General features: G+C 42.5%; 1 protein-coding gene across 2 annotated transcripts; it reads left to right on the forward strand.

The window, feature by feature from the left end:
* Nucleotides 1-8: 8 nt before the first annotated feature.
* On the forward strand, nucleotides 9-21,957 carry PRMT7 (protein arginine methyltransferase 7). 2 transcript variants are annotated; one of them, XM_068150479.1, is made up of 18 exons: nucleotides 9-97; nucleotides 937-1,110; nucleotides 2,302-2,338; nucleotides 4,646-4,795; nucleotides 7,004-7,112; nucleotides 7,451-7,563; nucleotides 8,782-9,023; nucleotides 9,166-9,343; nucleotides 10,461-10,588; nucleotides 11,374-11,515; nucleotides 12,400-12,483; nucleotides 13,484-13,531; nucleotides 14,897-14,986; nucleotides 15,642-15,803; nucleotides 18,235-18,309; nucleotides 19,851-20,011; nucleotides 21,086-21,182; nucleotides 21,726-21,957. In XM_068150479.1, exons 2-18 carry the CDS (start codon nucleotides 1,016-1,018, stop codon nucleotides 21,882-21,884), a joined length of 2,070 nt encoding a protein of 689 aa, XP_068006580.1. In that variant the 5' UTR covers nucleotides 9-97; nucleotides 937-1,015; the 3' UTR covers nucleotides 21,885-21,957. The 2 variants fall into 2 exon arrangements, with proteins under 2 accessions (XP_068006580.1, XP_068006581.1); XM_068150480.1 differs by lacking the exons at nucleotides 9-97; nucleotides 937-1,110; nucleotides 2,302-2,338; nucleotides 4,646-4,795 and having other exon boundaries at nucleotides 7,023-7,072.
* The last annotated feature ends 385 nt before the right edge of the window (nucleotides 21,958-22,342 follow it).

Genomic DNA, 22,342 nt, shown 5'->3' on the forward strand with positions numbered 1-22,342 from the left:
AACCCGTTTCCCCGGAACCCGCTCTCCCGTATCCCGCTCTGTCGCCGCGCCGCGCGGCGGGCAGGGGCGGCTGGCGTTCGGTGTGGCGGTCTGAGGGGTAGGTGGCTGCCACGTACGGGGGTGAGGAGGTGCCTCCGCGTAGCCCTGAGGGGGAAATGAGGCCGCGGCTTCGCGATTTTGAACAGGGGAGGGCGAGGAGCGTTCTCGTCTCCCGGCACAGCTCCTTGCTGAGGTCCCGGCCGAGGCTGCTGTGCTGTTGGCTGGGCCTGTCCTGAGGAGCTGCTGCCAGACACGAGGAGCTTGGAGCAGCGGCTGCTTTGCTCTGGCCTAGGCCTCTCATCGGCCCTGGGTCCTGCCTGTCCCTTCGGCGCTGCCGCTACCCAGAGTTTGCAGGTTCCGCCTCAGAGTGTAGAGACTCTCTAGAGAAGGTGGTTGGCCTCCCCCGCCCCATGTGCATCACCTTGGGGACGGGAGGTTTTCCTTGAGGATGTACTGGTGTTTTGTGTATATATATATATATATATGTAAAATTTATTTTTCTTTTCCTGGGCAGAGTTCCTGATAGAGCTGGGTGATAGGTTTGAGCTTAAAACCTACATACAGAAAAAGTGCAAGGCTTCTGGCCGAGGCAGGTGTAATAGGATCATAGAAGACCCGGTCAGAAAGGACCTCAAGGATCATCTGATCCAACCTTTCCTGGCAAAAGCACAGCCAGTCTTAAAAGTGTCCAGTGTCTGGAAAATGCATCCCTTACCCTGGGGAGATAATTCCAGTTCTCATTGTGAAAGTTTTCCATGTGTTCAGTTGGAGTCTCCCCAGAATTAACTTGCACTCATCATCCTCATCTTTTCCATGTGACCCCTTGTAAAAAGGGAGTCTTCATAGCTGAAGTGATGGCTTGTTTTCACTGGAAATGTTGCTATTTTTTCCCTGCAGCCAGTATTCTGAGTACTACACTGATGCCAAAGCAGCAAAGCTACACACAACACGTGAACAACACAACTTCAGATTGATCATGAAGACTTTTTGTGGAAGAGCTAATCCAACCACTGGTGCAATTGAGTGGTTGGAAGAGGATGAGAACTATGACTACCATCAGGAAATCGCAAGGTACGCTGATAGAAATATCTTGGGGGGTTTCTCTTTGAAGTTTCCAGGACACAAGATGAACAGACCGTAGGACAGGGTAGATGTTACAGTGTAGAACTGTAAATGCAGGATTTTGTGCAGTACTGTTCTCCAGTAGTTCCCTTCTAAGTTTTTAAGATGTTTTCTGAGGCGCTGATCTTAATGCTGACAGTCACCGAGTTGTGGCAAAATGCACTGTCTAAACTTCTTGTGAATCCCTAAGGAAATAAATAATTGCCAGTTGTGTGATCCCTTAGTAACTTTTTAAGAGCTTAATGTAACAGCCAGAGACGTTGGAAAGATTAGATTTTGAGTTATTTTAAGCAGTGTGACCCATAAAGAAATATGGACCAAAGAAGTTTAGGCAACGAAGTTGGTGAGGGGTTTAGAACACAAGCCCTATGAGGAAAGACTGAGGGAGCTGGGATTGCTCAGCCTGGAGAAGAGGAGACTCAGGGGTGACCTTATCACTCTCTACAACTACCTGAAGGGAGGTTGTAGACAGGCGGATGATGGTCTCTTCTCCCAGGCACCCAGTACCAGAACAAGAGGACACAGTCTCAGGCTGCGCCAGGGGAGGTTCAGGTTGGATGTTAGGAAGAAGTTCTATACAGAAAGAGTGATTGTCCATTGGAATGGGCTGCCCAAGGAGGTGGTGGAGTTGCCATCATTGGAGGTGTTCAGGAGGAGACTTGATGGGGTACTTGGTGCCATGGGTTAGCTGTTTGGGTGGGTTGGATTGGTTGATGGGTTGGACGCAATGATCTTGAAGGTCTCTTCCAACCTGGTTTGGTTTATTCTAAAGTTTAAGTCTTGGTAAGAAATGATAGACCATTATTAGTTCTCTCCTTCATTGCTGTGCATTGCTGTGTATGAATCTCTGTTTGTCCCAGATATTTCAGAGCTGTTAGTCCATAGGGTCAGCATTGGGTCCATTGCTGAAGAGAAGGATATGTGCCCACAGTTAATTAGTTCATAAATATGCTGATGACCAGATCCCTGAAATCACGTTATGTGAGAAACAGATCCTCAAGGAGCATGCAGTAATCTGTGCACTTTTGGACCATGGGGACCAGCTGCCTTAGTAAGAGGGAACAAAGGAGGCTACATAAAATCTAGCATTGTTGTGCTTTGCAGTAGGTAGTATTTTAACTGGATCTTTTTTTATCGTAGGTCACGCTATGCAGATATGCTTCATGATAAGGACAGAGTAAGTATAGAAACAAACAAACTTCAACAGTGAGAAAAAAAACATTTTCTTTCTCTTGAATAGCTGTCACTGCATGATTATACAGGTTTCCCTGAAAGGTGATTGAATTTGTGCTCTTTATAACAGACCTGCTCTTAGATCAAGAGATGACTTCCTATTCTATGGTTTCCTGCAGAACATGATATTTACATTCAGTAGCTGATTTTGTGTTCTGTGTCTGACATGTTTAATAGAGGTAGCTAATTAAATCAGATTTCAGAGGCTGTAAATGTGAATCTGGGCTTCTTAGTTTTTATAGAAATGCAAGTAAAGTCTAGGCTTGTGGTGTCTAGTCTAGTAAAATCTAGTCTTTTAGCTCTTATTGAGAAGAAAATTGAGATACTATAACTATAGGCATGATAAAGTCTGGAGTGAATGATTTAAGTATTTTTTTCTGCTCTAGTTGACCATTTAATCAATAACCTTTTAAAAGACTGTTATGGTGCTTACTCTGTGAGTTTTAAATTCATATTGAGTTGAAACATGGCAGTAGAATCAAGTATTTAATAAGCCATGCAGAGACAGCAGATTGTGTCCAAGTAATTAAAACAGCTCTACTGCTGTTACATATCCGAAGTGTTAACTAGAATTGCTGGGAAAGGGATCCACCACACCTTCCAAGTTTTTGCAGTCCAAAGATAGTGTATTCTTTGGAAAGGCTTGGTAAATCATTTGGAATGCCTTACAACAGACTGTTATGGAGTAAATATAAGCATGTATTTATACCATGGTTGTCAGCATTTGTTTTTTCCACTGTTGAGTATAAATGTTTTCCATGTTTGTGCTATCATAGGCACTCTATGACTGTTTGAGTGGTGCTGCATGGGAAGAGTAATAAGAAAAACACTTGCTTCTGCTGCAGCATGGATTTAGGAAGGGCAGGTCCTGCCTCACCAACCTGATCTCCTATGATCAGATGACCTGCCTGGTGGATGCGGGGAAGGCTGTGGATTTAGTCTACCTGGACTTCAACAAGGCCTTTGACACTGTCCCCCACAGGAAACTCCTGGCCAAGCTGTCAGCCCCTGGTTTGGACAGCAACACTTTGTGCTGGATTAAGAACTGGGTGGATGGCTGAGCCCAGAGAGTGGTGGTGAATGGTGCCACATCCAGCTGGCAGCCAGGCACTAGTGGTGTCCCCCAGGGATCAGTGCTGGGCCCCAGCCTGTTCAGTATTTTATTGATGACCTGGATGAGGGGATTGGAGATGACACCACGCTGGGGGCAGGAGTTGATTGGTTAGCGGGTAGAAGGCCTCTCCAGAGGCCTTGACAAGCTGGACAGATGGGCAGAGTCCAACAGCATGAGATTGAACACATCCAAGTGCCAGGTTCTACACATTGGCCACAGCAACCCCATGCAGTGCTACAGGCTGGGGTCAGAGTGGCTGGAGAGTGGCCAGGCAGAAAGGGGCCTGGGGGTACTGGTTGATAGTAGGCTGAACATGAGCCTGCAGTGTGCCCAGGTGGCCAAGAAGGCCAATGGCATCCTGGCCTGCATCAGGAACAGTGTGGCCAGCAGGAGCAGGGAGGTCATTCTGCCCCTGTACTCAGCACTGGTTAGGTCACAGCTTGAGTCCTATGTCCAGTTCTGGGCCCCTCAGTTTAGGAAAGATGTTGACTTGCTGGAATGTGTCCAGAGAAGGGCAACAAAGCTGGGGAGGGGTTTGGAGCACAGCCCTATGAGGAGAAACTGAGGGAGCTGGGGTTGCTTAGCCTGGAGAAGAAGAGGCTCAGAGGAGACCTTCTTGCTGTATACAACTACCTGAAGGGAGGTTGTAGCCAGGTGGGGTTGGTCTCTTCTCCCAGGCAACCAGCACCATAACAAGAGGACACAGTCTCAAGCTGTGGCAGGGGAGGTTTAGGCTGGATGTTAGGAAGAAGTTCTTCCCAGAAAGAGAGATTAGCCATTGGGATGTGCTGCCCAGGAGGTGGTGGAGTCACCATCACTGGAGGTGTTTAGGAAGAGACTGGATGGGGTGCTTGGTGCCATGGTTTAGTTGATTAGATGGTGTTGGGTGATAGGTTGGACTTGATGATCTCAAAGGATCTTTTCCAAGCTGGTTAATTCTATTCTATTCTACTCAAATGGCTTTGATATGTCTAGAGCATAAAGAATGTCCGGAGGCTTTTGCCTAATTATTTACCTACTTTACCTACTCATATTCTGAGAATGCAAGGTTTCTCCACAAATGTTACAAGTATAATTAGATAATGTGTTGCTGATCTCTTCTTTTCTTGTTTGGTTTTTTTTCCCCCCTCTCCACAGAACACAAAATATTACCAAGGTATTCGTGCTGCGGTGAGCAGAGTGAAAGAAAGAGGTGAGAAAGCCATTGTTCTAGACATAGGGACTGGCACAGGGCTCCTCTCCATGATGGCAGCTTCAGCAGGTGCAGATTTCTGCTATGCTATTGAGGTGAGCATTTGTCACAGCTTGCATATAATTCTGCTTTCATATTCCTAACTTCTCTTCTGAGCTTTAGGGCAGTTGTTCTGCCTAAATGTTCAGTGCTGGTTTGTGTTGTGCTTTCTGAAGAGCAAATTGGATGGTTTTATGTGAGTCAAAAAGATTTAGATCTAACAAGAATATGGTTGAAAAGACATAATATATTTTTTAATTCTTGGGATGCCTTCAGTAAATGTACAGATTAGCAGCACTGAGTCAAGTTTTACAGTGTTCTCTGTTCTCTCCTTATCATACCTCAAGTGTAATACGGAAGACCTATTTTTGAGAAGTGTGAGTCTTCTCAGGCTATATTTCTGATCTTCATAAATTTCAGCTCTTGGAGATGGGTTCTCAGACCCATTTAATCATAACAAGGACCTCATCTTGAGACTGTTTTACAGAACCAGGGCATGAAGGATGCTGGCAGCAGAATTCCCAGGCACTGTCATGGAGCTAGGATTTCATTGTGTACTGCAGCCAGCATAAGGAGCAGGGGCTTGAAGCATGTCAGGCTGGGGATCCAGTAGAAGTGGCCATCAGAGGAGGAGTTGGAATAAAATCACAGAGAGAATCACAGAATGATTTGGCTTAGGAGGGACCTTTCAGGGTCCTCTAGTCCAAGCTTCCTCCTGCAGGCCCCAGGGACATCTTCAGCTAGAGCAGGTTGCTCAACAGCACCAATTCCATGAATGCCAAATGAATCTCATCTTTGCTAGCCAGGATGTCCCATTGCTGACATCCAGGGGGCTGTTGAGGTTGGCAGAGGTTTTGCCTTCAGGCACTGGGTTTCTAAGTCTCTCTAGTTGTGATCTGGGCACTTTCTTCCTTTTTATGTGGTCTCAGACCAAACTCTTACTTTGGATGAAGCAGGACTGTAACTACTGACAGATTACTGGGCAGCTAATGACCACCCTTCTCCTCACCCCTGCCTTAACTGCCACCCTTAGGTCTGTTCAAAATGCTGTCTTCAAGTGAGTTAAGTGAGTTGATGAGATGGTTTGGGGTGATAGGTTGGACTTGATGATCTCAAAGGTCTCTTCCAACCTGCTTAATTCTATTCTATTCTATTTTAAATGTATGTTCCCATCTCTTTGTGACTAGTTGGAGCATTTTCAGTTTTACTAGCAGTTAAGAAACACCCTCATGGTCATAAGCAGTCATAACTTGTATTAAGGATAACAGGTACATTTTGGCCAGGTAACTATTTTATTGGCACATTTGAAGAAACAAAAAGAAGATTCACTTGTCTGTGAGTCATAGTTGAAAGCATGTGCTGTGATTTTTGTCCAAGTGAAAAATCTACCTTTTGTAGTCTAAGATTTTACCCTGAGATAATTTTTCAGGGACCGTCATCTTTCATAGAGGCTGTGAAGCAACAAGCTCCAGAATGAATTTGTTCACAGCCAGTGGTAGGGAAGACAAAGTATCAGAACTGGTGTAGTAGGAGGGGTCTTTTGTCTTCTGCTTAGTAGTTTACTGGCCACTGCCAGAGGAGGATCGGTGGCTTGTGAGATGAAAAATAAAAGCTTAACAGGAAAATTCTGAGAGTTACTGACACAGATGTTTTAACAGCAATACATTACTTCAATTCTGCAACTTGGGTTTAGGATTCCAGAAATGTCTTAAGTAGTTAGGTTTTGTGGCTGAGTAAAGTATTGAAAACTTTTGAGTTTAAAAACTGGTTATGGTCTTCATTCTGCTCTTCTCAGGCTATGTACTTTCCTCTATTCTTTGTTCTGAAGGGAATAAAAATTCTCTTCACAGATGTGCTGTATTTTTAGGATTCTTAAGTGAGCATTTCAGTGCTGGCTGATTTGGGTTCCTTTATTTTATGTATTTATTTATTTTATAGCTTGAGCACTTCTAAGGCTCTTGGCCCCTCTCTTGATGCATCTTTATTTTTAAAAATCAGAAATTTGTATTCTTGTCTTTCAAAAGTGAACTTAAGAGTAGCTTTTGGAGAGTACTGATGGTTTGTAACAGTGACATTGGAGCTCTGTGGACTTTGGAAGCGAGGCTTGCTGTCTTGGTTTTGGGTAATGAACTTCAAACAGAGAAGACAGAAAAGATGTTCAAATTGTTGCAGTACTAAAATACTCTGCATTTTGTGTTGGTGCCCTTTCATTTGTGAAAGCTGATGTTAGCTTGCCAGTTTGTTAACACTCCTGCTGTTTACAGGTTTTCAAGCCCATGGCTAATGCTGCTGTGAAGATAGTGGAGAAAAATGGTTTTGGTGACAGGATCAAGGTAATCAACAAACATTCCACTGAAGTCACAGTTGGCCCAGGTGAGAAAAATAGGTTAGGGTTAGGAAGTTTGGCAAGTATCTCAAAACTATGAAGGAATATTCCTTTTTTTCTTACTCTCCAGATATTTTTAATTAAAACAAGTAAATCTTTTACACTCTAGAAAGTAACTCGGGAAGTTTACTTCAAAAGAAAATGCTGCAATAATATTTCAACAGTTGTTTGTGTTTCATAGTTAACATCTAAGGGAAAATGATCTGTACTCTTGAACAGGTTCTCTAGCAGGAGTGAATGTTTGAATGACTTGTGTTTTCAGTGTAGTATCTTCATGAAAGATGACATGAAGTCTTAATTTTACATATTGAATTGTGTCTTTTAGATGGAGATATGCAGTGTCGAGCAAACATCCTGGTAACAGAATTGTTTGATACAGAGCTGATAGGAGAAGGAGCTTTACCATCCTATGAGCATGCACACAAATACCTTGTGCAGGTGAGAGCAGAGAAATTGATAGTGTGTCAGATTTATTCCTGAAGAAACTCTTTTGTCTTTCTGGAGCAGGATAGAGATGATACTTGATTTAGGCTTCTCTCACCTTTGTAAACACACCTTCATCAGTGCTAACATCTTACTCAGTGAAAAAATAATTTACTAAATTCTTTCCTGGAATAAAGCTGTTGGAGTGCATACTGTACATCACAGGCTCTGAAAGTACACTTGGTTGCTTTATCTTTTAACAACTAACTTGCTGGTTAACAAATGTCTTTCAGGAAGGCATCCAGGTGTGGTTTTAGCTTTGCTTGGTAGTTTATTTTGATGGCAAATAGGTATCAAGATGTTTCAAGGAGTTAATTTAGTTTTTTCTCCCAAATTTTAAGGTGCTTCACCTCCCAAGGATATTTTCCCCAAGGATCTCTTGCTACTCCACATATTTTTCTGCCTATGGAAATACTTTGAACACTGCAATGTAATTAATATCCAGTGGATTTTTGACATGTAATCTATGATTAGGGCTTTCTCCTTTACCCTTTCAGTTTTTGTTTCTCAGTTAAACTGTGGAACTGTGGGTGGCAAACCTTTCCTTAGGTTTCTATGTTTCATTTTACCAGTTTTATATGCAAAGACAATAGCTCTCCAGAAGTTTTTACTGCTTTTCATATGTAACTAAACTGTAAGTAGTCTTTCTTGTAAAAGCATCGTTCTTGGACTTCACAGTTAGCTTTTCGTTCACAGTGCCTGTTTAGAGCAGCTTGTGTGTTTTCTGCTCTTTAAACATGGATACAGACTTGTTATTGCATAAGCATTTGAGCCATTATTTTTGTTGTTTACTCACTGTAATCACAAACTTTGGTTTAGTGTTGATAGCTTAGTAGTAATCTGCCTTGAGATGGTCAAGACAGATTTCATGTCAGAATGAGAATGGAAGTGCATGTTTAACTGAGGCTAGTAAAATGATACTGTGCAGGGTTAATAAAGTAATCTGGCCATGCTAAAGCACACAGAGCAGGACAGATACTTGTATCATAATTCACAGATAAGAGAGAAAGTGGAAATACTCTGATAATATACAACTCTCAGAAGTTGTTTGTGTTTAAGATTTCAAAGCTCCCAGTCCAACTTTTCTTTAAATTGGTTCACATTTCATTTGATTTAACTCTTATACATGTTAATAAGTCGTATTTGTTGAATGTTTAACCTTTGTCTTGACAGGAAGGATGTGAGGCAGTGCCTCACAGGGCAACAGTGTATGTCCAGTTAGTAGAATCCAAAAGGATGTGGTCCTGGAACAAGCTGTTTCCTGTTCATGTTGACGCAGAGGATGGTGAAAAAATTATTGTTTCCCCTCCAGAAATGGAGAACTGTCCAGGGGTTCCTTCTGTTTGTGATATCCAGCTGAACCAGATGCCCTCAAGTGACTTCACTATCCTTAGTGATGTGGTGACAATGTTCAGGTAAGGTAGGCATTGTGTTGTTCAAAACAATATTTTCCTGTTCTGCCTCTCATATAAGTTGTGTATTCAGTTTTGGAAGCTAGTGAGACGTTCTGAAGAATGCTGAGCTATGTCTTTTTAAATCTTTAATGCTTCTCTGCAGCGTGGATTTCAGTAAGCCAGTCAGGAGTGCTTCTACCTGCTACAGAGTGCATCTGGAGCCTGTAAAATCTGGCAAGGCACAAATTGTCCTTTCCTGGTGGGATATTGACATGGACCGCGCCGGGAAGATAAATTGCACAATGGCTCCATACTGGGTAAAATCCACTTCTGCTTTACAGGTAAAATACTGAGCCTTCAGGTACTGTCATCAGAAGACTACCAATAATTACTTTGAGTAAAAGCCATACTGGGTGTTTTAAGCAACTGTGCCTTCAACTCTGCAGGAGTTTTACTAATGTTTTATGTAATGGAAGACGCTAATAGGCATCTTCCAATAAAAACAATCAAATGTATAAACATACAAATGCCAATTTTAGTACACACCCATTTTAGATTTTGTTTCATCTCAAATTTAAATGTAAGCTGTACTGTAAAGCTTAAAAGTTGAAACTGTCTTGCAGTTCTGTATTTCATTATTTTATTTTATTTTAAACATTTCCACATATTTTTCTTTAACTAGTCCCTCCCCCTGCTCAAAATAGTCTGTGGTCTGCTTCCATGTAGTTCTTCTAATAAACTCCCAAAGAGTTAAAGCTTATGGTAATATATTAATTCATAGTCCCATGATGAAGGCTGGGATGGGAAAATGCTGGGTTGGTGTTGGGTATTTCTAGGAACAGGAGACCACTATTTAACCAGATTCATGTGGTTTTATATGACTGTATTTACTAGTAAGATCAGCTTAGTTGAAAGTAAGCTGCAAAATGATTGCACTTGATGGTGTTTGAGAATAAAATTTGAAACCATCACACTTGAGGGTGTTCAGTCAGCTTAGAATGACCCATCAGCAGTGCAGAAAATGGCTTTTTTGAAGCACAAAATAGTTGTGCTGTCATATCAGAGTGACACTAAGAGACTCTGTTTTTATGCATGAGGCTCCAACCACTGGTCATTGTCAGCAGTTCGGTGTAAGTGAGCTATGGAAATAAAACTGCATTAAGAAAGTGTATTTTGGATTTGCTTTCTATTAAATTAAAGTACAGGCTTAGCTAGTCAGCAGGCCAGTGGTCTCAGACTTACTCTGTAGTAAGGAATCTCTAGAAAGTATGTTTATTCAGTATCTGGTATTAGTCCTTAATTGGCCCTGCTAATGTCAACAAGATTCTTTCAACTAGGTGTACATCAGTGTTTCAGGGTTGTGCCCATTCTGACTAATTGGTTTCCTGCGGCTCATTTCCTTTCCATTTACTGTTAGTGAGTTAATTCCTGAAGTTCTGTTTATCAACCTCTTTTCAGTGGAGAGATCACTGGATGCAGTGTGTGTATTTTCTTCCCAACGAGGAGCCCATTCTCCAGGGTGAGAAGGTGTGCCTGACTGCCTGTCGTGATGAGTACTCTCTGTGGTACAAGCTGCAGAAAGCCAGGTAACAATACCTCTGCAGGAAAAAGGTGGCATTTTATTCCAATCTCAAGTGTTTGCTGCTCTTAGAGCAAGATAAGAACCTAAAGACTGAAAAATTACTGAAAAACTTTCCATGGGCAGCGCACAGGGGCAAAAAACCATGTGATGCATAAAAGTGCAGTTGAGTTTTGGACTTCAGGCTCCTGCCTTATACCTGGTGACATTCTATGACAGAGAAACAAACACTTGTGGTAGGCTTCTGGAAATCCTAAAATACAGCTCACCTGAGCTGACACATAGGTAAAGGGGTGACATATTTGCCATTCTCTCTCTTTCCAGCATTTGTTTTGTTAGTCAGCACTGTCTTTTTGAGATTGGTGTCTTTGGCTCAAATTAAAGATGAGCTTAATCATGTTGGTTGTGATGACAATATCAGCCAAATCTTTTAAAAATCAATACCAGCTGTAGGAGTTCTTGCTGATTTTTCTGTGCCTTATTGACTTAGGAATCTGAATAAGTAATGTCTTTCCTGAATGACCAAAGCCAAAACTACCTCACTATCAGAGTGGGAAAGTTGGAGGGATTGTTGTTTGTTTATTTCTTGGGTTTGGAAACAAAAAAAGGTGAAAATTTGCCCTTTTCATGTGGAAATTTAAAGTTGGAACAAGGTCCCTGCAGAACTAGTAAATTTGAATGGCTAGCAGTGGAATCCACGTGCATTAATGTGTGTACCAGCTGAAACGTGTAAATGTACCTGTCTGCAAAACCAGTGCTACTAGTGCTGTAGTTAACTGACTTTTTTTGCAGAGAAGAAGAGGAGAACAGAGCTGATGTTCGTGTTGACAGTCCTGTTTGTAGGTGTCAGGCTCACCTCCTGTGGAACAGACCACGCTTTGGGGAGCTAAACGATCAGAAGCGAACGCACCAGTACATCAAGGCTTTGACGAAAGTGAGTGTGGGCTGCCTGTAGGTTTTGTGGATTCTGTGGTAGATGGGTGTATTGGTTGATTTGCAGTAATTATATATGGAATTTGTTTCTCCTCTGCTAAAGGACTTTGCTCACAAAGTGTATTTTATGTCCATCAGCAGATGGAGGTTAGATTTTGTCATAGAATCATAGAATGGTCCGGGTTGGAAGGGACCTCTGAAGGTCATCTAGGTCAATTCCCTCTGCAGTAAGCAGGGGTATCCTCAACTAGATGAGGTTGCCCAGAGCCTTGTCAAGCCTAGCTTTGAATATCTCCAGGGATGGAGCCCAAACCACCTCCCTTTGCAACCTGTTCCAGTGCTCAGTAAAGAACCTGTTCCTCCCCTCCAGTCTAAATCTGCTCTTCTCTAGTTTGAAGCCATCGTCCCCCATCCTGTCACTACAGTCCATTGCAAACAGTGTCTCTCCATCCCTCTTCTGGGCCCCCTTCAGCTCCAGGAAGGCTGCTATGAGATCTCCCCAGAGCCTCCTTTTCTCCAGGCTGATGAACCCCAGCTCCCTCAGCCTGTCATGAAAACTTCAGTATTACTCACTTTAAATTGTAAGCAGCCATTTCTGCATATAGTGACATGTATCAGCTCTGTGTCTTTACTGAATAAAGACACCCAATACATTTTTTACTACAAACTTTTCCTGACCTAAAACAAGGGCACTACATAAAAAACTCTTACACTGTCCTGTTCTGCCTGAAGTAGTTACATTAATCACTCTGTCTTCCAGTCATTTGATATGGAAGTGTATGAAAGGGGGGAGGGTAGGGGTGGGGAAATGCCACCAAAACTGTTTAGAATTTGAAAACCTTTTCATCTGGAAAAGAAGTAACAATGAAAATTTGATTTCTGTAGGTTCTGAAAAAGGATAGTGTTTGCCTCTGTATCAGTGATGGCAGTCTGCTGCCCATGCTGGCTCACCATCTTGGAGCAAAGCAGGTACGGTACTACTTGGTCTTGTGATCCTTGCTTTTTAGCTTAGTATTTTTAGTTTTCTCATATAGTTCAGCATTTCCAGCCCACTATTTAATCATTTCCAGTGCCTTTTCAGTGACAGATGTGGAAATAGAGATTAAATTCATTGGATGAAGTGGTGTTCCTCATTCCCCACTGATCCCCATTCACAGTCACATATATTAGTGCTTTTAGAAATACATAATTAGATTTATTACCAAGTCTCAAATGAGAAGTCTGTATAACAGCAAGGTAGGAGGCAGTAAGAGTACTGAGTCTGTGTGTAAATGCGAGCTGAGAGCTGCCAGGCTGTCTCGTGTGTATACCATACTTGATGCATTCTCTCCTGGGGCTCTTCAAACTAAAATCCATTACAGTTGGACTGAGTATCTGTGAATATGTAATGCAGTATCATCCTGAGGAAGGTGCTGGAGCCCTTTATTTTGCTTTTAGTAGTGGCCAGTCACAGACATCCAGGAGAGAGGAAATGAGCAGGGCAAACACAGATTTCCCTAATATTTTCCTAGCTCTGTAGCACCATACTGCCCAATTATTCACCAGTTTTGACTCAAACCTAAAGTTTTTCTTAATTCAGAAGGTGTGCAGCACTGCACATCTGAGCTCTTTCCAGCTGATCCAGTCAGGTCATGTTAAACAACACTTACAGAGGAAAGCACTTATGGAGGTTGCATTTGTTCAGGAGTAAATGGTAATATGCTATGTGCATCTTCAAATGCAAAATAAGTATTTGCATTCTGTTGATTATTTTTGTCCCTTGTATGGCTGTGAAAACAGCATTATTTAGCCTGTAGTCATAGGGGGTGTTTTTACAAAAGGGACATGACAGTGGGCTATGGAATAGATGTGTGGTTCTTAGGAACTCTGTTCACTGGGACATGAAAATAGTTCCTTCATGGTTCATTTACACATTCTTATAATTGCAAATTATAAAGCTAGTTTACTTACTGTTGTGTATTTCCTTTAGGTGTTTACAGTAGAAAACTCTGCAGTGTCCTGTTCTGTCATGCAAAAAGTGAGTATTCATTTTTCTGTAAAAGCAGTAAAGGAGTTCATGGCATTTCTAAGGCCAGAGCTGGGGTCTTGAGTTGCCTTTGCATCAGTTGCGTGGAGGTTAGATCGGTTTAACTAATGTATGTGATCACACAGTGTGACAAGACTGTAGGAGGTGGGATATGTTGGGGAGTATTTGTACAGAGCTCTATGCAGATACCTGGAGGAATACTGTTGGATATATGTCTAGCTTCAGCAGCAAGCTGATTAGGCCACTGGGGAAGTTGAGCTGACAAGAAGAAATTGCCAGTGCTTGATCTCTGCTTGCAAATGTCTGTTGGCTTGTCTGCTTGAGCTGCCACTCTGCTGCCCTCATTGCATTGGTGATAAAAGCCAAACAGCTTGTTTCTGAAGATTAGTGCAATGAAAGGTGGTTGTAGCCAGGAAGGGGTTGGTCTCTTCTCTCTAGCAACCAGCACCAGAACAAGGGGACACAGTCGCAAGCTGTGCCAGGGGAAGTTTAGGCTCAAGGTGAGGAGAAAGTTCTTCCCAGAGAGAGTCATGCATCATTGGAATGTGCTGTCCAGGGAGGTGGTGGAGTCACCATCCCTGGAGGTGTTCAAGAGGGGATTGGATGTGGCACTTGGTGCCATGGTCTAGTCATGAGGTCTGTGGTGACAGGTTGGACTCGATGATCTTTGAGGTCTCTTCCAACCTTAGTGATACTGTGATACTGTGAGAACATCCTGTAGCTTGCACCAGTCTTACCTGGAAAGTGGCATCTAGCAGCACTGTCTTCAGCTGAGACAAGCTGCAGATGCTTCTTTAGGGTAGAGCCCAGAAAGCTTTGCCAGCAGAGACTGTTCAGGTGAGGCAACTGATGTCCCTAAGTGGTGACTAGAAGCAGCTTCCTGAAGTCATTGTTGAGTTACATCTCTTTTAGTTGGCATTCTGTTCAGAAGAGGTCTGTCCCAGCCTGTGGCTTAGGAGTGAAAACATGAATGGCAGGCAAATTAGGATGGAAAGCTGGTCTCAAACAGAAGCAGAATATGCAGTGTATTTATAGCTGAAGTGATCTTTATCTTTCTTGACTGTCCTGTACAAATGAATAAGGGTGAGGTGAGTTTTGTGTTATCTGCCTTTCTCTAAACTTAAGGCATATGTAGAGCATGTGCTTTAGTTCACTCTGTGTGACAGGTTAGCTCTAAGTGTGTGCACCCTTCAAGAACAGACTTGTGCCATCCTGATGAGTTACTGTAGGCAGTTTTGGAAAGAGTTCTTTTGGCTATTGCTTTGGGGGTTTTTTGTTCTGTGTTTTAGGATGGGTTTGAGTCTCAACTGTAGCTTTGAATAAAGACACTGTGTTATTTGGGGTTTTGTTTTTTAGTTTTTTAAAGCAAATAATCTTGAAGATAAAATTAAAATAATAGAAGCACGCCCTGAGTCACTGACATCTTCTCATTTGGAAGGTCAAAAGGTATGTTGTGGCTGTCTAATACTGATCTTCAGTGAGGTGATGGGGAGCAGAAAGTGAAAATGAATCTTGCTATCTCCCTGTGCTTCCATGCCCAAAGTGAATCCCATTATATCCCGTTCGTGGAAAGCGTAATGAGTAGATAGTTCAGAGCTTGTCTTAGCAAAACTAAACAAGGCTTAGACTAAAGACTGTGGGAGGCTTTTCACCTTGCTTTTAAAGGGATATGACTTAGCCTTCCTGCATAATCTACACCAGTTGTAAGGGCAGTTAAACTGGTTTAACTGTGTACATTGCATTAGGCTGCAGCTCTTCTTTCTCCAGCCACTCAGAAGATTGCATTTGGAAGTATTAACATCTTAAAATTAAAAATGTCAAAATTCTATGACTCTTTCTACAAAGCCTTTCAACTTAAAACTGCAGTAGTTTCCCTCAAATGTTGTTGCAGGACAATTCAAGTTAAAATTTGCTGACTAAAATCACAAAAAGCTATTGTGCAGTGTATGGAGTAATTCAATCCTTCCAGAGCAGGACAAGCTTCTATCTAGCTGATCACTTGCTCTATTGTATTGTCAGCTACTGAAGGTATAAACAGCCTGTGCTTGAGTTGTTGTTCTTTATTATAATGCCTTTTTTATCTCCTCCTTTCTTTGCCAAGATTTCTGTCCTTGTGGGAGAGCCATTTTTTACCACAAGTTTGTTGCCGTGGCATAACCTGTATTTCTGGTACGCTAGGACAGCTGTGACCAGCCACCTCACCAGTGATGCCACTGTCCTGCCTCAGGCTGCATCTTTGCACATGATGATTGTGGAGTTTCAGGTGAGATTGCTTAAAACTATCCACTGGATGTTTAAACAGATCCACTTAAAAGAGAGCACTCTTCCAGGTTCTTCTAAATGATGACTTAAGATTGTTCAGCAAGGTAGTAGCAGAAAGTAGAGTAACGTTCGTGTCACCTGAAACCCAGTTTTTAAGACTTTTATTTACAGTTACTCAGATAATTCTGTGTGGTTATTTTGGTAGAACATTTAACTTGGTTTTGTTTCATTGAGTTGTTCCAAAAGCTGTTACTTCAACTGTACATTTACCTCTTTCTTCAGTGGAGAATTTAGACTCAAAGACTGGAATCTGTGGGGTTTTGAATAACTCCTGCACTTACCGGTTACATAGAAGGAGCAGTTGTAAAGCATTCTGCAGAACTGGTTCTGTGGACTGTTCTGCCTTGTCATAATAGGAATATGCCTTTACAGTTCAGCAATTGGCAAAAGCTGGATCCAGGAGGAAGAATTTGATGAAATTACTTCTGTTATAAACTTGTTTAGTCCATAATTGTATTTAGAGAGCAGGATGCAACCTATCTGGTTTGATAATTCTGTCAGGTATACCATTCATAGTATCATTCAGGGTTGGAAGGGACCACAAGGATCATCTAGTTCCAACCCCCCTGCCATGGGCAGGGACACCCCACACTAGATCAGCCTGGCCACAGCCTCATCCAGCCTGGGCTTAAACACCTCTAGGGACGGGGCCTCGACCACCTCCCTGGACAACCCATTCCAGGGTTTCACCACTCTCATGGGGAAGAACCTCCTCCTCACGTCTAGCCTGAATCTCCCTACCTCCAGCTTCATTCCATTCCCCCTTGTCCTATCACTACCTGAGATCCTGAGAAGTCCCTCCCCAGCCTTCCTGTAGGCCCCCTTCAGATACTGGAAGGCCACAATTAGGTCACCTGGGAGCCTTCTCTTCTGCAGACTGAACAGCCCCAACTCCTTCAGTCTGTCCTCACAGGAGAGGTGCTCCAGCCCTCTGATCATCCTCCTGGCCCTTCTCTGGACACCTTCCAGCACCTCCAGATCCCTCTTGTAATAGGGGCTCCAGAACTGGACACAGTACTCCAGGTGGGGTCTCCCCAGGGCTGAGTAGAGGGGGAGGATCACCTCCCTCGACCTGCTAGCCACACTTCTCCTGATGCAGCCCAGGATCTGATTGGCTTTGCAGGCTGCAAGTGCACAGTGAGAGCTCATGTTGAGCTTCTTGTCCACCAGCACCCCCAAGTCTCTCTCCTCAGGGCTGCTTTCCAGCCAGTCACTGCCCAGCCTGTATTTGTGCCTGGGATTGCCTCGACCCAGATGCAGAGTCTTGATAGTCACTCTGGTCCATGCTGTATTCAGGCATGAATTACAACAGCATTTTAAAAAATTTCTAGCAGTCCTACTGCCATTTTCTAAACCAGGAACATTTGAAGTTGCTAAGTGCAACAATGAACAGGTAATAAAACATATATATCCACAGCTAGTGAATGTTCTTAGTCTAGTGAGAGACCAGGAATGCAGTCCAAGAAAGGTGAAAAGCTGAACTGAGTAACTGTCCACAGGATTGCTAAAGTCAGTGAGAGAGCAGTGATTGTACTGATCTTTGGCATGCTAAAGGGAGGTATGGTCCAGTAGGTCAAGATATTTGATGCAACTGGGATCACTTAACTTGTGCTGGGTAATGAAAATTGTTGGGGTTTCAGGGATTTAGTCTTAGCAAATCTGTACCTACTTTAAAGTAGAGATGGAGGAGTTGGCTGAAGGGTTAACTTGCAAAATACTTTCCCAGAATGACAGTGTCTTCTGATCCTTGCAGTAGTTCTGATGGTTTAGAAAAGTATAGCTGCCCAAGAGTCTTTATTTGGCTTATTAGCAAATGTCTGATCTACAGCTAAAATTACGTGAGGCTCAGAGGAGACCTTATTGCTGTCCACAACTACCTGAAGGGAGGTTGTAGCCAGGTGGGGTTGGTCTCTTCCCCCAGGCAACCAGCACCAGAACAAGAGGGCACAGTCTCAAGCTGTGCCAGGAGACTGGATGTTAGGAAGAAGTTCTTCACAGAAAGAGTGATTTACCATTGGAATGGGCTGCCCAGGGAGGTGGTGGAGTCACCATCACTGGAAGTGTTTAGGAGGAGACTGGATGGGGTGCTTGGTGCCATGGTTTAATTCATTAGATAGTGTCAGATAATAGGTTGGACTCGGTGATCTCAAAGATCTTTTCCAACCTGGTTCGGTTCGGTTCGGTTCGGTTCGGTTCTGTTCTATTCTATTCTATTCTATTCTATTCTATTCTATTCTATTCTATTCTATTCTATTCTATTCTATTCTATTCTATTCTATTCTATTCTATTCTATTCTATTCTATTCTATTCTATTCTATTCTATTCTATTTTCCTTGAATTAAGCCAAACAAAATCCTGTTTTCTTTTGTAGGACTTATGGAGAATCCGGAGTCCATGTGGCACCTGTGAAGGTTTTGATGTCCGGACTATGGATGACATGATTAGTGTAAGGAGACTGAAAATAGTCTCAATACAAGTCTCAGCAAAATGGAACAAAACAAAACTCACTTTGGCTTAAAAAAATTTTTTGGTGACATTTGAAAAACTTACATGTTAGGCAGAACCCTATTGTTTCAGTTTTTCCTGTGTATGCTGGCTATTTAGTGGTTGCAGAACGCTAACTTCTGTGACATGAGTTTTGGGGTTGTGTGTTTCTTCTCACTTCTCAGTCTCTGCAGTACTTTGCACTTCTGCCAAACGATTTCTGTTCATTCAAAAAGACAAATAGTGTCCTCGTTTTTATGAGAATTTTATTGCGAGCTTGAAATCAAATCACCTGCAGGTTCTTCAGAGATGAATCCTACTGCCCCTGCAAGAGAAAAAGGCTTTCTAACTTCTGAGAAACAGATTATGAAGGGGGAGATTTATTTGCACCCATTTCCAGAGCTGTATTGTCGATACCCATATTTGAGTTAGCCGTTTAGATTGCTTCTAGAGTTCTTGTGGAGCAGTCCAGGCAGTTCTAGAGTAGAATTCATCTCAAGGGAGGAAAGAATTTAAATGTATTGTGTTTTGAAAGTGCCTGTTTCTGTTTCACTACTGAGAACCATGGTCATAGCCATTAGATCATGTTATACAGTATCACAGTATAACTTAGGTTGGAAAGGACCTCGAGGATCATCGAGTCCAACCTATCAACACAGACCCCATGACTAGACCATGGCACCAAGTGCCACATCCAATCCCCTCTTGAACGCCTCCAGGGACGATGACTCAACCACCTCCCTGGGCAACCCGTTGCAATGACGAATGACTCGCTCGGTGAAGAATTTCCTCCTCACCTCGAGTCTAAACCTCCCCTGGCGCAGCTTGAGACTGTGTCCCCTTGTTCTGGTGCTGGTTGCCTGGGAGAAGAGGCCAACCCCTTCCTGGCTACAACCACCTTTCAGGTAGTTGTAGAGGGCAATGAGGTCTCCCCTGAGCCTCCTCTTCTCCAGGCTAAACAATCCCAGCTCCCTCAGCCTCTCCTCACAGAGCTGTGCTCCAGCCCCCTCCCCAGCCTTGTTGCCCTCCTCTGGACACGTTCAAGTGTTTCGATGTCCTTCTTAAACTGAGGGGCCCAGAACTGGACACAGTACTCAAGGTGCGGCCTAACCAAAGCAGAGTACAGGGGCACAATGACTTCCCTGCTCCTGCTGGCCACACTATTCCTAATGCAGGCCAAGATGCCATTGGCCCTCTTGACCACCTGGGCACACTGCTGGCTCATAATTCAGGTGGCTGTCGATCAGCACCCCCAGGTCCCTGTCTGTTTGGGAGCTCTCCAGCCACTCCGACCCCAGCCTGTAGCTCTGCATGGGATTGCCGTAGCTGAAGTGCAGCACTCGGCACTTGGACTTGTTGAATGCCTTGTGCCCAAAAAGTGCAGTCCTGTCCTCTGATAGCTTTGTTTCTTAATTCTGAGTTTGGGACACATAATGGGCTTGAAAACAAGGACTGTTTGCCTTCAGATTGTTTTCACAGAGTTTTATTACTTTTTTTCTTCAGAATTCTTTGAATTTTAGGGAATCCAAGGAAGCAGAACCTCACCCTCTGTGGGAATATCCTTGCAAATCGCTCTCTGACCCCCAGGAAGTTCTGACATTTGACTTCAGCAAGACCGTACCACAGGACTGCCTGAGCGCAGAGGGTTCTGTAAACCTTCTACGGTGAGTTTTCTCGTTGCAATAAATACTCTTTGTCATCATCCATTTTTTTTAACCTCATATTCAAGCTCTTTGTGTGTTACAATTAAGTTGTCAATTTCTAATACTGTCACCCAAAGTTGAGGAAGCTACTCTGATATGAATTTTCTGTGGCTATTCACAACAGGCTAAAACAGTGAGGGTAAGGATCAGATAATATGCCTGTGTTTCAAAAACAACATTTTCCCAGATGTTACCATGATTTAAACCTTAAATAATTTATAGTTTAAGGAAATAAGCCATCATCTGGATGATTCTCTTTGTTCTCTGTTGCTGAGTCCTTCCAGAAAAAACTTCTTACTGTCTTTAATAGCTTTAAAGTGTACACTGTTCTCCTTTTTAGCTGTAGTTCTGACAGTGTTGATATGCCACAGGTCTTCTGAGATACTTTTTGCTATAACTGCAGATTGTACTTAATTATACTTGAAATGCTGTTAATTAAAAAACAAGGGGAAGTTATTTTTAACTATCTGGAGCTTCTGTGACTCAAGCACCTCTGCAGGTTAGTTGTATGTTTCTCTTGTGAAACATAATCCAAGCTTTCATGAAATGCAGAATCATCTCTGTCGGGTCTCCCTGCCTTTGCACCAGTTGGTCTATTCACAGACAACAAAGTAGCATGACCTCTGATCCTTGTGGAGGATCAGCATGAGCCTGCCTTTGCACCAGGGGAAAGTGATACGGTATGTGGGGTAAATATTCCCTGAAAATTCATCAACAAGAGAAGCTGGAGTCTTTGAAGGAAGTATTCTCCAAATCTGCCCTACAATGTGCCAGTTAAATGACTGGTTCTGAGCACATTTAGTTACGACATATTCTTCTCTCCTGTCTTTTTTAGAAGTTATACATGCAAATACTTCAAAAGTTGCTACCCATTTACCAAATCATTCATCTGTTCAACTTTTGTTTTATTAATGGAAACAAGTTATTCATGCTTTTATAGCTCTCACCTAAACTACTTAAGGAATGGGTGCAGTGTATAAACTGTCAGTATTGTATAAAGTGACAAGTTTGAATCCTCCACCTCTCTCTCCCCAGGAAAGGCACAAGCCATGGAGCAGTTCTGTGGATGGAGTATCACCTTACTGCTGGCATCTCTGTTAATACAGGACTGATGCAGATTTCAAATGAAAAGGTATTTCTTCAAGCTCATTTATTATGTCAAAGTCTGTAAGATTACAGTGCTGAAAAATGGGTTTCTGTTGGCCTTCCTTGGTTTAGGTAGTGCTCCTTGTGACACTGTTGGAATACTACATAGACAGAACTAGTAGAACTATCTCTTCATAGTTTTGGGGGGGAAACAGGGAGAGTGAATTGGATCTAAATGCTCCCATAGTTTGGATCAACATTCAGACTTAAATATGATACCAGCTCAAAGTAGAATTTATTCATCCAAATCCCTTTTCTCAGTTTAACAAAAGCAAAAAAAAATTGGGGGGAAGTAGTAAATGTTTTTGATATTCTGTCTAAATGTTCTTTCACCAAACCCATTTTTTCCTCTGTGGCTTCTCTGTGCAGTGTAGTATTTAAAGTTCTGTATTCCTGTAGTGAAATGGATGGCAGTGGAAGTGGTAACTGCCTGATCATTGTGCACTGAACTGAGAACTTACTGCTTTTAACTGCCTAGTGGTGATACTGTGGAGTTTTGACTGCTTTTACTTTTAACTCTCTCCTGTAGGGAAACTGTGAATGGAATCCCCACTGCAAGCAAGCTGTCTATTTCTTCAGTTCTGTTATTGAATCAGAAACTCTGACAGACCTTCCTAGTGTTGTCTCTTATGCTATCAGTTTTGACACAAAGACAGGAGAGATTGCCATGGATTTTAAGCTATTGTAACATACTTTCCTTTTGCTCATGTTCCTAAATTATAATAAACTTACATAGTCGTTGGGGGCTTTTTTGTATGGCAGATGGGGCTTTTTATTTTGCTCAGAGAGCAAACTGATTGTTCTAAAATAGACTTCAAACTCTTCTGGTTTTGTTTTCAAAATACATAGCTGTGGAAGTAGAGAGGAACCTTTTCTTAAGGACAGGTATTCCTGACAGGGTTTATATACATAGATACACATACTTGTTACCATCTGTTTCAGTTAGAAACTCTGGTGTTTTGAATAATGCTGTAGAGCTACAAAACAGTTGATGTTCTGCTGGAGTCTGAGGTACTGCTTTTCTGACCAAAGTCTGGTCATTAGAAGATGTACATATTCAAGTTAATTGGAAGTGACAGACTGGTGGTGGTCTGACCAAAAACAAAAGAAAAAGAGCCATAGTCTAAAACATTTGCAGATCTTTAG

This window comes from Melanerpes formicivorus, unplaced genomic scaffold (genome assembly GCF_026170545.1).
Source record: "Melanerpes formicivorus ecotype bairdi unplaced genomic scaffold, bMelFor1.0.p_v2 SCAF_20, whole genome shotgun sequence".
Taxonomy (NCBI): domain Eukaryota; kingdom Metazoa; phylum Chordata; class Aves; order Piciformes; family Picidae; genus Melanerpes; species Melanerpes formicivorus.